At 36.2% G+C, this 15,956-nt stretch overlaps 1 protein-coding gene across 3 annotated transcripts in view; it reads left to right on the top strand.

Moving 5' to 3' along the window:
- CBLB (Cbl proto-oncogene B) overlaps positions 1-11,504 on the top strand; it is a 244,236-nt gene extending 232,732 nt beyond the window's left edge. For all 3 annotated transcript variants that reach the window (XM_043997229.1, XM_043997230.1, XM_043997228.1), the window contains one exon: positions 7,425-11,504. In XM_043997229.1, the coding sequence (XP_043853164.1) occupies positions 7,425-7,684 (260 nt within the window). In that variant the 3' untranslated portion in view covers positions 7,685-11,504. The remainder of the gene's footprint in view (positions 1-7,424) is intronic.
- Positions 11,505-15,956: the final 4,452 nt, after the last annotated feature.

Here is a 15,956-nt window from a genome sequence, read left to right as displayed (position 1 = left end):
ATTCTAAAAATTTTAAGTATATTCTATTCAACATATATAAACATATTCAAATTTTATATATTCAGATTTATAAGTTGAAATATAGTTAGTATAAATTTAAAGAAAATTTTAATTTAGCAGATCCTGAGTTTCTTTAATGTATGGTGCTCCAAAAAGAAACTAAGTGTTATTGCACTCTAATGGAATAAAACCCTTCAGAATTTCCAATCAAATTTGTTTTGCCTCATGGTGAATTTTTGACTGAGCTCTAGTGTCGTCTTATCCATAGTGAGTGTATAATATGTCCAGTTCAATACAATAAACATCCATTATGTGCAAGCCACTAGGCTGGCCTAGACTTTGAGGATACAAAGACACGGAAAAAATCCTAGTTTTAAGGAACTTAGAATCTATTGAAGGATTACAGCATCTACACAGATAAGTTAAAATTTTAAGAAGTCTAATTCAAGGATGAAAAGGGCACAAATAACTAGGGGGAAATGGTAAAAGATCCTCTATTATCCTTTATAGAGATTCTCTTTTTTTCTTCTTTTTTTCTTTAACAGTTCAAAAATTCTTGTTACCTTTTTCCTCTATACAGATATCCAATAATTAAATTTTAAAATATTCCCAACAGTTTATCTACCATGGAAGAAAAATAGTCTACCCCTTAACTAAAGTCTACCAGCCACATAAACATTATGTTGCAAACAAATTTGCTTAGAGAGATTCTGGTCAGTGGCGTTCCCCTTGCTAAACAGAAAACTCTGAACCAATTTCCAGCTCATGTTTTATAGTAACCAAGAAAAGAAAAAAAACTGGAGAAATTCTCCGGCTACAAAAGGAACAAATGTACACATTTCTGTGTGATAGTTTTGAATTATTTGTCAAAGAAACTGAGCATACCCATAAGGAAGATGAAAAGTAAGGGCACACATTCTCTTGAACTAGTCAAAGGTTTAGATTTCTTGGTGGGATTAATATTACTCCCAAATTCTAATCTGCTCCTGGATTTCAGGGAGACAAGGAAGACCAAAGGCTACAGAATAGAAGCTTTGCTGCTCTGGGTTTCCATACTATGCTAATAATTGTAGTCAATGGCACTGACTAAGACAGATGAAGGTTATAAAGATGATTAAAGAATGAAATATCTGTTTTAAAAAGTACATCAGACTAGGAATCAAGTGACCTGCATTGTTGGTCAATATAGTCTGTGCGACCTTTGACCAGCCGCTTAACCTTTCTGTTCCTTGCTTTCCTTGTCTATAAAATAGCAATATATTGATTTATCTCTTAATTTGTCTGTCTGGATTAGTTAAATTACATGTTATCCTACTTTGGGCTTGCCCATTCTATCCAGCTTTCTAGGACACCCCTCCTTATGTGGTATGTCCTCAATGAATGAAAAATGACTCCCACATTAGCCCAAGCAAAATGTAATTAGGAAGGTAAATCAACTGGAAAACACTTATGCAAGGTATGACTCTAAAGCATTGTGGCTATTGTTTAAACACACATACCAGAATTTATACATCCACTCAAACACTGCCCCCACTTTAAAGTCCTTATCTTGAGAGGCTGCATAGTTATTCCAACAATATTGCCATTACTGAAGACATCTTTGCAACTTATATTTCAGAATCCTACAAGGAGATTCTTTTGAATATCCTCATTAATGAAAAATCTTCATTTTGTCACAGTTTTGTGTTTTTGAAACTGGTGCACATAGTTCAGAGGCAAATCTAAATAATGTTAACAATACAGCTGGGTAATACTCAGCATCTAAGTTGCTTCTAAAATCAGGTCCCAAAGGGGTCATTCAAAAATGTGTCTATATGATGACAGTTTTATTGGCATCACTATATAACTTCCAAGGTGACTAAAGAGGATGTTATTAGTTTGGATGAACTTTATGTTTAAAAAAACATATACCTCAGTACTTTAGAATTAAAAGTCTTACATAACATATGACAAAATCAGCATGAAAAAAGACTTGGGAGTGATTAAAGTTTTCCATGCCTGTGTCATTGCACTGTTAGGGCTAAAATTCTAGCTGTACTGTCTATAATATCCAATGAGTGGTCGCCAATAAATTATAAGCTTTAGCAAGAGTTAGACTTTTAAGCATTTATTAAGGAGAATAAGAATTTGGTAAAGAGAGAGAGAAAAGGCCTAGATTCATCTATCTATTAAAGGGAGAGAGCATTCCTAGCTCTGCTCCCCGCCAGAGTCCACAGGAAAGAGAAGAGTGCCAGGCTTCCCCTTCTTCCTCCCATAAGCAAGCATCATTTCCTGACGCCAAAGAAAAGACACATGGTCTTGCCCTCAGAGACCTTCACCTCATGGTGGAGCTTTTCTACAGTAAGTAAGTCTCCAGCAGGTGGCATCATTCCAATCGTTACAGCACCTTTCCACTAACTTGCATGATCAAGTCAAGTCAAGTATTTGAAACTCTTGAGGGGCGTTGTTAAAAATGAACAAATGAGGCTATAAGTGTGAACAGCTGGTGGTTGGTGGAGAGCATTCTACAAGCACTACTACTATAATAGAGAAATGGCCTTTCAATTGGTTTCCTAAACATAACTAATTATCAATTCAGAATCCCCAATTCTTAAGGAAATATTTACATTTATTCAGATGAACAGTTTTTGTTTATTGATATTGTGCTTGGCTGGGAGCTTAGTCTGGAATTAGAGGTGTACAATAAATCGTGTGTTTTCCTCTCTCACATGACCTTTACAATAATTGGCAATATTTCTTATTCCATAGCTTTGGGGTATAGTAATTAAATAACTTACATTGCAGATGATATTAATTAATCCCTACTAGCCTCTACTAAAGAGTCATCAGTAGTAACATTCCCATTTTATAGCTATGGTAAGTAGAAAATATTGAGATTCTAAATGATTTACCCAAGGATATCCATAATTTTAATGGCAGAGTGAGATTTAAAATTTAATAGTACCAAATTCTATTCTTTTATCATAGAGGGATGACTATATTTTCAAAAGGAAGTAAATACTGCCCAGCTACATGGCTGAACTTGGCCCAAAGAAGAGATTTAAAAAGCCACTTACCTCTGAGTCATTGAAGAGGTGATGAAGGACCATGACATTCTGTAGAGCACATCAGACTTTTGATTTTAGAGTCATTGAACCCTTTTTTTTTCTTTAAGTAACATCTCTTTTTTGGAGAGGCTGGGAAGAGGAATATAGTGGGACATTTAGTAAACATTCCATCTATTGAAAAACAAAAGATATCTATTGAAAAACAAATGAATTATTGTAGACTACGAGGGTTTGTATTATTTTTCCTTATTTTTCTTATTGTCCATTAGTTTCCTAAATCAAGGTATATGATTTAATACACTGGTCCATAGATTGTGCTGTTATTCTGGTCCACCATTAAAACAGGTCTGTAGTTGAAACTGTCAGTATGTTGCAGAACTGGGATTAATCAGGCATCAAATTTAAACTCCTTAATTGAATTCAGTTAATATAAAGGAACTTAGATAACAAAATGGTGAGAAATTTCCTTTTTAGAAGCTAGCATCTCTCAGAGCAGAGGAAGCTGGGCAGCTTCAGTTCATAGTATATAATGAAGTACATGATACAGATCAACTTCTGAGAATTAGTGAAGATCTTAAAGGAGATATTAGTTCTCTTTTAAGGTAAATGGGAATTTATTTAATAAGCCGTGAGGACCAGAGGGTGTACTGAGATAGCTAAGTAAGTGGTAAAGCCAATAGAGCACTGGGCCTGGAGTCAAGAAGAGGAGTTCATATCCCACGTCAGACACTTATTAGCAGTGTGACTTTGGGCAAGTCACTTAACCTTGGTTTGTCTCATTTTCCTCATACGTAAAATGGAGATAATAATAGGATCTACCTCCCAGGGTTGTTATGAGGGTCAAATGAGATAATTCATAAAATGTTTAGTACAATGTCTGACATATAGTAAGTGCTTAAATAAATACTGGCTATCATTCTCATCATTTATATTAACATTATTAAATGTTTTATGCTAGCAGATAAAATAATCTGATTTGAGATAGGAGGTCGTTTCTGTTGAAAATCTTGATTTTACTTGCGTTTCTTTGAAAAAACATTTTTCCAGTTGATATTTTGAGTATATCTGTGTGCATTTCAATCCAGCATATATAGTAAAATTTCTAGCGTTTGAATTGATTGAAAGTTACAAGAATTAATTTGTTTTTATTTTTCCTAAAATGCTTTCCCCGTGTTCAATAAGATTACTTGAAACTTTATCATCTCGCTGTAAAAGTTAATAATTTTTTCCCTTACATAAAACATTTGATGTGAACATTCTAGAGCCTCATACCAGTACCTGACCAAAGCACTTGTGTTGATTATTACACAACAACGGGTTGTTTCTTTTTTCCCCAGTGACAGCAGTGCTGATAAACCTGAAGTCTAAAACCAGAAGTCAAAATCCATAGCCCTTACAGTTCCTCCTTTTGGGGTCACTTGTAATGACAGTCCTTAGATATACTCCTCCTCCCCACCAGAGCCACCCTTTTTCTAATACTTGGCACAATGTAATACAATGAGTAATATAGGAAAAGAGCTTAGAAAGCTAATAGTAAAATATCTTAAATTTCTGCTGCATGCACTCTGTGTCTGACAACTGCCTCAGAAGAGACAAGATTAGAACAGATGAGTTATTTTGTAATTGATCCCAATTCAGAAAAAGGTTTAATTTTTTAAAAATTCTGGTCATATATGGAAAATCATTAGAAACCTGAAGGATAATTCATTGTCTTCCTTTCTGTGACATATAAGAGCTAGAAATTGAAAATTTGCCAAGTGTTTTACCTGTATCTTCTCACTTTATCCTCTCAACAACCCTGCGAGGCAGGTACTATAATTATCCCCTTATTACAGATGAGGTAGCAGGCTGAACCTTGTGCCCAGGGTCATACAGATAGCATTTATCTGACTTCATTTGTGATCTCAAATCCTCCTGACTCCAGGTCCATCACTCTGTCCACCATGCTGACTATAATGGATTCTATTATGGAAATGGTTCATAGGAAAATTAATGGAACCTCAAAACAAAGAAGTTCATGTGCTTAGAAATTTATTATTAATAAGCATTGGGGATTACAAATGCATGAAGAGAACAGATTTTAATAGCAACTAGAAATTTTCATATACGTGCAAACATATATGTCCTTATTCATAATACAAAATAAAGCTTTCATAGTTATTCAGTTTTATTCTGAATCCATGTAGCATCAGCCTTTGCTTTTATTGTTGTTGTCATATGGTCTCTCAGGCCTTCTTTTAAAAAATGTGTTATCTTGATCTTGCTCGAATTTATAATTGACAAAAAAGTTTATCTTTGATAAAAAACCATCATGGTTCTAACTCCTGGTTATAAAGGAGATGGGGGAGAGAAGCAAACATTAAATTACTTTAAAATGGTTTAATTTCAGTGGAAATGTCATTAAGCGTAATGACTCATGGGGGCAGCTGGGTGGCACAGTGGTTAAAACACCAGCCCTGGATTCAGGAGGGCCTGAGTTCAAATCCTGTCTCAGACACTTGACACCTAACTAGCTGTGTGACCCTGGGCAATTCACTTAACCCTCATTGCCCTGCCAAAAAAGAAGAAAGAAAGAAAGAATAATGACTCATGAAGTAGCTTGTGTATGGATTCTCCCTCTCCCACCCATCTAGTAGTGTTCACTTGAGCAAGAGAAATGTAACAGAATTGAGACTGTGACTGAAGTGAGAGCCAAGAAATTTGTTTTCTGGCCTCATCAGTGCCATGGTTGGGACTGGATAGGTTTGGTCAATTCCCTGTGCTTTTGAAATATTTAGTAGAAATATACTAATGTTCCAATTAGTCTTACTGTTATTCTTTCTATTATTTATACAAATTCTAATATTTGGTGGGGTGGGTATAGTTTAAAAGTTTATTTTTATCATTTTAACATTTTCCTAGGCAGGGGTTGTCTATCTGTATTTTTAGAAATAGCTGATTAAAGTGCTCTCTCAAGTAAGCTAGTTCATGCCCTAGGGATCAGTGTAGAATCTTTGCTTGTAATTAATTTTCTTTCTCCTGTTAATGTTGCTCTCCTCTCTTGGGTGTCCCTGTCATTTGTTTAACTTTGACAAACTGCTTTCATCATGGGAATCAACTGAAAGTTGAGTTAATGTATTCTTTACTCCCTACATTTCTACTCCTTGTACTTTTCCTATAACAAGACTTCTTAATATTTTCAGTATTGGTGGTAGAGAGTGAATTAAATGGATTTGGGCAAATCACCAAGGTTACAATCATCCTGATCCATTGACTTAAAGCAGATTGGAAACATGCTGTTTTGACTTTCCTCCACCCCCAGTCATCATCAAAACATGAATTCTTACCAGTAGGAAAGCAGCATAATACAATGGAAAGAGTCTGATGCTAGAATTAGAGGACTTAGGTTCAAATCTCATCTGTGACACTTAGTACCTGTGTGACCTTAGGCAAGTGACTTATTCTCCCTAGGCCTCCAATTTCCTTATCTTTAAGATAAAGGGATTGGATGAGGACCTCTGAGGTCTCTTTCATCTCTGGATATATTCTCCATTGAAGTTGAACAGCAAAGGAGGAGATCCTATAAAATGTGTCCAACCAAAACATCTCTGCTAGGACCACTGGGTTTATCTTTTGTTTTTGTCTCCAATTTCTGGGACCTTGCAGTCATAAAGTGGCCTCAAGGAACAAGCATTTATATAGTACCTACTATGTGCCTTGCGCTGAGCTAAGCAGTTTTTATAAATATCTCATTTGATGCCACAGTAACGTAGCTAGAAAGCATTTCTAGAGAAACAAACGTATGCCAGTAGATTTGTTTTTTCTTTGTACTGACCTGACTATAGTGCTAAACTGAGGGGGAAAAGGGTTTTATCTCAGGGACACCTAATTGGCTGGTTTTCTCTCTATTCCATTCTTATGGTCCAAGGAAACAAAACTGTGACTTAGTGTTATTTTTTAATTTGGCTATTTATTCATAGTAACCTGGGTTTCCTCATCTTTTTTTGTTGTTGTTGTTGTTTTTTGTTTTTTGTTTTTTTTTGTAGGCAATGGGGGTTAAGTGACTTGCCCAGGGTCACACAGCTAGTAAGTGTCAAGTGTCTGGGGCCGGATTTGAACCCAGGTACTCCTGAATCCAGGGCCGGTGCTTTAACCACTGCGCCATCTAGCTGCCCCCCGGTTTCCTCATCTTTTAAATGGGAATAATAGGTCCCTACTTCCCCTTTTCCAACCTTCTATAGGAGCATTGTAAAGATTTGATGAAATACTATTTGTAAAATTCTTAAAGCTTTTGTGAATTTATGTGTGTTATGTTATTGCAAAATTAGTACCTTTGAAGGGAGAAGCCCTTTTTTCACCTTATATATCAATGTTCTGTTGTTGTTTTTTTAAACACAGATGGTTCACAAGCTCCTGCCAGACCCCCTAAGCCACGTCCCCGCAAGACTGCACCAGAAATTCACCACAGAAAAGCCCATGGTCCTGAGGCAGCATTGGAAAATGTCGATGCAAAAATTGCAAAACTTATGGGAGAGGGCTATGCCTTTGAAGAAGTGAAAAGAGCCCTGGAGATAGCCCAGAACAATGTTGACGTGGCCCGTAGCATCCTAAGAGAATTTGCCTTCCCTCCCCCTGTTTCTCCGAGGCTAAATCTATAGCAGCCTGGATTCAGAATCTCTCAGATGTAAATCAGCAGATGAGGAATTCTGGGAATGTGGAAGTGAGAGCAAATGCAAGATGGATTTCAAAAGAGAACGTTTTTTTCTCTCTTTTGCATCCTTAGAAGAGAGCCTGGCTGGTGCAGCTTATCAAAGGAAGACAGCTGCTATACTGAAGATGTAAATGGGCTGCGTGCGGCTTACAATATTTTTGCTAGCCATACTTTTAAATCAGGGTTGAACTGACAAAAAAAAATAATTTAAAGAAGTTTACTTCCCTTGAACTTTGAATCTGTGAAATGCTTTTCCTTGTTTACAAGTTGGCAAGTTACAGTTTTGTTTTTGTTTTGTTCGATTTGATATCTGTACTGTGTTCCTATATGTGACCCTTCATAGTGTAGTCAGGTCTGCTGTAGCATTTCCCAGTAACGTCTCTTCCATCCACATCATCAGCAAAATCATCAGGTTTTATTTCAATTTTGATTTTCCCTCCACATGCCCATTTCTGATTCTCCAATTTATGAGATGTGTTCATGGTTTGTTTTTTTTTTTTTTAATTTTAACTTAGTGAACAAATGCAAAAAAAAAAAAGTATGTGGCCTTCACTACTGAGTCTTTTCTTCTGAAACCATCAGTTTGGGGTGGCAGGAGGGGCATGAGGGAGCTAGAATTTTGAATGTATAATGCATTATTTTATCAAGGAACTATCCTTTCTGAGGTATTTGTGCAGTGATGGAAAACTACCTTTCTTTTTACTGGAGATACTGGGACGTTTCATCTGCCAAATCCTGATCTAGGTCATCACAGTTCTGCAAAAACCTAAGAGAGCTGGCCATATAACTGCTGCAGATATTGGTGAAATCCAAATGCATAGGATAATGCTGTACCGAAGTTATTTAATGAGGTCATCTGCTATTTATGCCTGCAATACCTTTGGGCATACTGAATAATGGGGCCTCCTTTTTGAATTATATTAATAATTTTCACATAAAATTATGGTCAAACCTTTTTCCAGAGTGGAATACAGTTCATTTCCTGTTTGAATGATTATACTTGGTTCATAACAGCTTCGGGAACCAGTTCATATTAACTTGGAAACTTTAAATCTTTGATGCACTGTTAAGTGCTAATGCTACTGTGGCAATATTTTTTTCCAAAGTTCCTAGTAATTTCCTCCTTGTGCACTCAAATTAGAATCCATATTTAATTCGTAGATTCACTTCTTCATTGCCCCTTCTAATTAGATAAAAGTATCCAAAAATCTCTTGGTTTTATCATACAGAGGTGGTTGCAATTTTGCAAATTTTAATCAACTGGCAAGTATTAAGTATCTGCTATGCGTAGCTAGCACCATTTTAGGAGCTGCACAAACTGACACTAGCTGACCCTAGTGTAATTTTTCATTGTTATTTGTCTGATCTTTTGTTTGCAAAATGCTCCCTACTTTTAAAAGCCCAAATATTTTTTCAAATAGCTCTTTTTGGATTTTCGGGCTATCTTCATATTTCCTTGCCTTACAGAAAGAACAATGAGAAATAAGATAAAGATAAATCAATGAGCTTTCTTATTCATTCTAAATTGCCTGGTCTATGTAGGAATATTCTTTTCTAATATAAACTAATCTTCAGGTTAGTATGTGACTTCTTCCCTCTACTTCTCCATCAGCATAACATGTTGTAAAAGATATCCTACTTAGGAAGCCTGCCATCAGGGATAAATGCACCTGCAGTCTGCAGTATTTAAAAGAATATTTACCAAACTTCTGACCCAAAATGTTGAATAAAAAGTAGGCCCAGTGGACATTAGTATCATCCAAAACTAATTCCAGTGTTTCCAAGGTAGTTGGTAGAAGAGGGTAGAGAGAACACCACTGTGTTTAAAGCGCAATCCTTTTCAAAGCAGGACATAGTCTATTGGGGATGGAGGGGGGCAGTGAGGGTTAAGTGACTAGCCCAGGGTCACACAGCTAGTACTTGTCAAGTGTCTGAGACCACATTTGAACTCAGGTCCTCCTGAATCCAGGGCTGGTGCTTTATTCACTGTGCCACCTAGCTGCCCCTGGACATAATCTATTTTTAACCTTTGGGTCACATGCTAAGAGACGATCAAAGGGACTTGAGACTCAAGTAGACACATAGAAGTCTTGGCTCTTCAGTTCTATTGCTTAATTTCTGCATGTGTCTCTCAGCCAATGGTAGACCTGATGGGAATTTGCTGTTTGTATTCTTTGTTCACCCTGTGCATAGGCAAACCAAAGCACGAAATGGTCCTATTTTTACTCTCTCTTTTCTGGGTTTCAGTAACTCAATTTCTTCACTGTTCTTTTGACAGCATGCAAGGCTTCCAGTTTTGTCTGTTGGTTACCTCATAAAGGACATACCATATCGTGCATTGGCCATGTTAAAGCAGTTTCTGATTATATGTGTGTGCTATTAAGTTGCAAGTGGCTGCTTTATTAAAGTAATAATATGTTCCTACTGCCCTCATTGAAATGATGAAAAAACAAGGTATTCCAACCTCCGTGGGTTTCAGATTCTCAGAATTTAAAGTGAGCCTTCACGTATCTGTCAGAGAAGAAGGTTTAACATTTAATAAATTTGATTTGGATCTTCAAATCAGTGAACACTATTTTTTTAAAGTAAAAACTCCTGTCATGCACAGAAAATTTCTCGACTGAGCAAAATGTCCACTTTTTTGTTTGACAGTTTACTTTAGTTTTATCATCTCAGAAGAACCAATCAAAAATTCTTCAGCAAAATTGAAGAGGGATACATCAAACATTACATTAAATGTGAGATGCTGTTTGAAAGAATTGTTGCTCTCTTTTACAGAGGACATCAGATAAATTGTTTTGAAAATATCTAAGATACTAAAAACTCCCTCTACCTAATAAAAAGTTGTGTTTCTGTAGTTAGAAATGATCTAGATTTTATGTGCCTGTAACCTAAGAAGGTATATATTTATATATTTTCTTTATGTGTCAAAAAATATCTAAAGAATTGTTTATTTTGATCAGTGTCCTGTATGATAAAAGGGTGAGTGGATGAAATTTAAATTCCTTTGGGGTTTTTTTGTGGGCAAACTTTCCCCATTGGCTTTCCAGTTCACTAATCTTCAGTTTCTGCTGTTTCTTTGTTTTTTATGTGTTATTATTGTACCACTAGGAAAACAAGATTTAGATCCCGGCCAGACTCTCTAAAACTTAACCAGAGTGGTGTCCATGAATAGCTTCAGTCCAACCCAAGCTATGGCTCTTACTCTTACTTCTTTCCTATTCCTGTCACTTCACACGTTGCAGATGGTCCTCAGAGCCCTAATCGTAACTCCCAAGGGCGCACTTTTTATAACTGTGTCAGTATTTCACATTCCAAGAACACTTGGCAAAGATTTCTTCATAATGTGAATTTTTTATGCACCAGAAGCATTTCCTGTAGTTGTTTGGAATTTTTTTCTTTCGAATTTTCAACTTGAAGCTTTACTTTGCACTTAGTTTCTGACTTAGTTATATTTTAAATTTGTGTCTTAAGCTTGACAGATTTGGAAGCAAACTGCAATATATTTTCAATAGTTTCAGGTACTGCCTGTTAACCTGGGATCTAAAGCTTCTAGGAAAAATTTCCAGAAAAATAAAAAGACAGAAATTGAGTGCATATTGAAGGGTTTTCTTCCAAATAACTATTTTATCAACAAAGAAAAAAATACTTTTAAAAATTTGTCTAACATGTGGCAAATATAGTTATGTGTTCAATTAATTTATATTTTATTCAACGTTCTTTTCCAATTCTGGTTATTATGTAACCTCAAGTACTTTATCTGTTCTTGTAAGGTATTTTATAAAATGAATGTTACCAGAATATTGAGTCACTTCTTCATTTAAAATCAAACAAGCCTTTGTTTCTTTTAAGTGTTGTACTTTTTTCTTCTTTTAGTGCTAAGCTAAATGAACAAATGACATTTAATGCGAGAGAAAATTATGTAATATGAAGTGGACTGTGCAGAGTAGAATTCAGGGTAAGGAGGGTCCAAATTTGAGCTCACCTAAGGGGACGGATTGATTTATTCAAGTATCAACAGAGCACTCACCCATAAAAATAATCCCATGACCTTGAAGTACTAGATTACTTTTTTGGAAGGCCACAGATTTGAAATATTATGTAATAGCCATGAGATGTAAATAGCCTTGTGAAAAGATGTCTGTAATTTCATTGGGCGAACTGCAGAAGGGATGACTGGTAGGCTTTCCATGAAGGCAGAGGCAGAGTGGAACCTCCTGTGACTTAGTAAATCCAAGGGAGTTGCTTGGGAAAAATCTAAGGTAAGTGGCCTGCTTAAAACTAGTCATAAAGGTCATGCGTGTCAGAGGTGGAATTTGAATCTACACTCTATCCACTGTACCAGAGTTGACTATATAAGATCATAAACCTACGTAGAATTATAGATGATCTAAAGCTAGGAAGGTACTTCAAAGGTCATCTAGTCCAACCAAGAATTCAAATTATGATTACATATAGTACTTCTTGGTGGCCCTGCTTTTCTGTCTAATTGACATCTCATTACATTTAGAAATTGTTTTAATACAATATAGCTTCCTCTTATGTGGTATTTTATTGTGATATAAAGGGAAAGAACACTGGTTTGGGAGTTAAAAAAATTAAAAAACAAACCTGGCTTTAAGATCCAGCTCTTATATCTGCAAGCTTTTTGACTATGGTCTAAGTATAGTACCTTCTTGGAGTTTTTCTTTATCATTTACAAAATAGAAGTCATACTTTTTTTTCCACTGGCTATGTCTTAGGGTTATTTAAAAGAACAAATGACATAATGTAAGCAAAAACCTAAAACAGTATATAAATGCCACTTGGGTCTGTAAAAGAAGACTTGGAATGGACTATACTGATTTTCAATATAGATTCTAAGGTATAGAATCTAAGGACTAGGAATTTTTAGGGAAATGAACTTCAAGTGGAAAAATCAACACTCTATAAAAGTCAGTAAAGAAAATCAGATGGTGGACACAAAAGAAATTGAACTATGGCTTCTCTTTGGTTTTCAGACCTGAAGGGATTATTCTGCATCTGTGTGGTTTTATGAGAAAGCACCCCTGGAGGAGGAGGTTAGGAGACCCATCTGGGATATTAGTCCCAGGGATGCCACTGTCTAGAACTTTAACCTTGAACAAAGTGCTTCTCCACTGTGGGCTTTCAAATAGGCAGGAATAAATGCCAAAGACATAGCCCTGAGATATTACATACTGATATCATTAATCAAGACTCCGGCCTTTTTCAACTTCTTCTGAATCCAACTGACTGTTCTTATCCAATCTATATTTTTTCATGTTATACCCAGAGACACAATGATACATTTGTAAGAAAACTTGCTGAACTCCAACTATACTTTCTCCCCTGATTTAATAGTCCAATAATGAACTCATACTAGATCTTAGTGATCTCTTAATTTTCTAAGTGCTCACAAACTGTCCCTTTGATACATTCCAAATTTTTAGCAAAAATGGACATCAAAATCATCCCTCTCTCCTCAGCCCCCCCCCAAACAAAAGGAAATTGGGAGAATATTGGTCCATCTCTAGTTCAGTGGTCCCTATTCCATTGACCAGTGTTTCTCAAAGATCACTAACAGCAATGAAGTATTTACATCCCACGAGTTCTTTCATAGGATCATGCTTTATAGTCAGAGCAAGAAGGAACCTTCATCATGTCCAAACCTTTCATTTTATAGATGTGGAAATTGAGGTCCAGAATGCTTAAATGAATTGCGTGGGGTCATGCAGCCATTAAATGTTAGAGGCAGGGTTCAAAGCCATCTTTTCCTGACTCCCAGGTCCAGTATTCTATCCACTACCAAATACCACCTCTTCTTTATTACTCTAGAGTGTAATTTGGCCTTTCTAAGTGACTTATCTTCATGGAAGGCAGCTGTCTTCTCTTACCATCTACATATTCTGGTTTCAATTCCCTGTTGACTTTAATAACTGTTAATATGTAATAGTATAATATATAATATGTAGAATATAATATCTATAGCTATCCAGCTACCAATCCTAAGTATGGCTCCCTTCATTCCCCTACACATTTTCCACTTTCCCTTGAAAAAATCAAGTGTGTCGCCTATTTAGGGTCCAAGTGGTCCTTTTTTTCCTTTCCTTTTTCTTCTTTTTCAATCCAGTAATGCTGAGCATGAAAGATTCAGTATCATCAGAACCTTAACTATGATATTTGCTTAATCATGATAAATGCTTGTTCAAGAACAATTCTGCATGCCAATTTATTTAGATTTTCTTGCAAAATGTGGAGACATACATAATCCATTTCTACTGAACATTTCAATCAGAACCTAACAAGTGAAAGCACTTATATTGCACTTTAAGACTGGGAAGTATTTTCTATTTAATAATCAGTTATGTTCCTTAATACCTCTTTTGAAATGGAAGGTTAAGATAGCTACTTTCCCTTTACGGTTGTTTTGTTCTGTTTTGTTTTGTTTTGTAAATATGATCAAATGCCACCTATAACTTTTACAGCGATTTAGTAAGAAGAGCTTCATGGCAATCTCATCTAACTCCTCCAATCTGCATGTTTCAGACGTGTGTGTTAACCTATCCCTGAATATTAATTTACGCAAAAAGAAGACATAAGTTAGACTGTCTGCAGGAAGGTTTCTATTGGACAAATAAGAATGTTTCCAACACCTATTGTTCACTGATATGGCATGTGAAAAGTTTGTAGAATCTTTTTAGATAGACTTTTAATAATCATCTAAAACCACTAACCCCAGAGTATTATACAGAGAACAGTCACTTATCTTTCCTCCTAACCCACCTCAAACACTCCTAATGTCAAACCCAGTATGAAGAAGTTAAATAACCAAGTAACTAGTAACTATAAGATAGCTTGGGGCAGCTAGGTGGTGTAGTGGATAAAACACTGGCCCTGGATTCAGAAGGACCTGAGTTCAAATCCATCCTCAGACATTTGACACGTACTAGCTGTGTGACCCTGGGCAAGTCACTTAACCCTCATTACCCTGCAAAAAAAAAAAAAAAAAAAGACTGGACTATAAAATGGCTCAGTACACTGGGTCTTTGTAGCTGCAGCTTTCTGATGATTTTTATTTGTTGGCTATAATTAAAAAGGGAAAACCAAGTCTAGCCCCTATTGCTTCTAAGCAAATACAAGACACTGGTTCTGTGAAGGTACTAAGGCTAAGTGAATGAGACCAAAAGAGTTTTACAGGTTAAATAAAAAAGCATGCGTTTCATTTGAAAAGCACACTTGAGTAGGTATTGAAGCTCTTTTGCCAGTCATACTATTAATGCCTAAGTACCTATAAACTTGTCAGGATGAGGACCTTGCAAATGCTGCTTGACTGTGCTACCTTGCACATTATCAGCAGCTTATAAGAACACTTGTGCTGCACATTATCAAGCTGATGTCTGGGAAGACCAATGGCTTTGTTCAACCTACAGTTTTCCCAAAGGACCAGGAGCACTCCAGAGTGACAAGTCAATTGCCTCCAATATTAACCCTTTCATTTAAACTGGCTTGGTTGTTGTGAATGGAAACAAGAGTGCTTCTTCCCTTTAGAGGACAGACACTCATATTCTTCCATGGAAGCCAGTGTTCAAACACTCCAACAATGATTTAACTTTTCACTTCTATTGGAGTAGATTTTAAAGGCTATTTTGGGGTGGGGTGGGGGAGTAAGTTGGGCAGAATATTTGAAGTGAAAGCCTTTATAGACATGGAACCTGACTTAGTGTTAAAAATTAGGAGGCCTAAATGCTCTACTCAATTTGGTAGTCTCGGGCTAAACTTCAGCTCTGCATGCTATCTTTCTTTGAGTAATTTTCTTTATCTGGAAAAGCAAGTTATTACCTGTAGATATTGTGAAAATTCAAAGGAGAGAATTTTTAGGGACTTAATAGAAGTCTTTGATGAAGTACATTATCCACATCATAATTCTTTTTTCCCCTGAACTACTGCTTAAATATTAAAGCAGCAAAGTAGTACTATGGACAGAATGCTGGGCCTGGAGTCAGGAAGACATCTTCCTGAATTCAAATCTGGCCTCAGATACTTACTAGCTATATGACCATGGACAAATCCCTTAGCCCTGTTTGCCTCAGTTTTATCATCTAAAAAATGAACTAGAGAAGGAAATAGCAAACCACTCCCATATCTTTGCCAAGAAAACCCCAAAGGAGGGTCACAAAGAGTTGGACGTGACTGAAAAACATCTGAACAAGAAAATTAAA

This window comes from Dromiciops gliroides, chromosome 3 (genome assembly GCF_019393635.1).
Source record: "Dromiciops gliroides isolate mDroGli1 chromosome 3, mDroGli1.pri, whole genome shotgun sequence".
Taxonomy (NCBI): domain Eukaryota; kingdom Metazoa; phylum Chordata; class Mammalia; order Microbiotheria; family Microbiotheriidae; genus Dromiciops; species Dromiciops gliroides.
The sequence above is the reverse complement of the archived record's forward strand: the minus strand, read 5'-3'. Positions and strand labels throughout refer to the sequence as shown.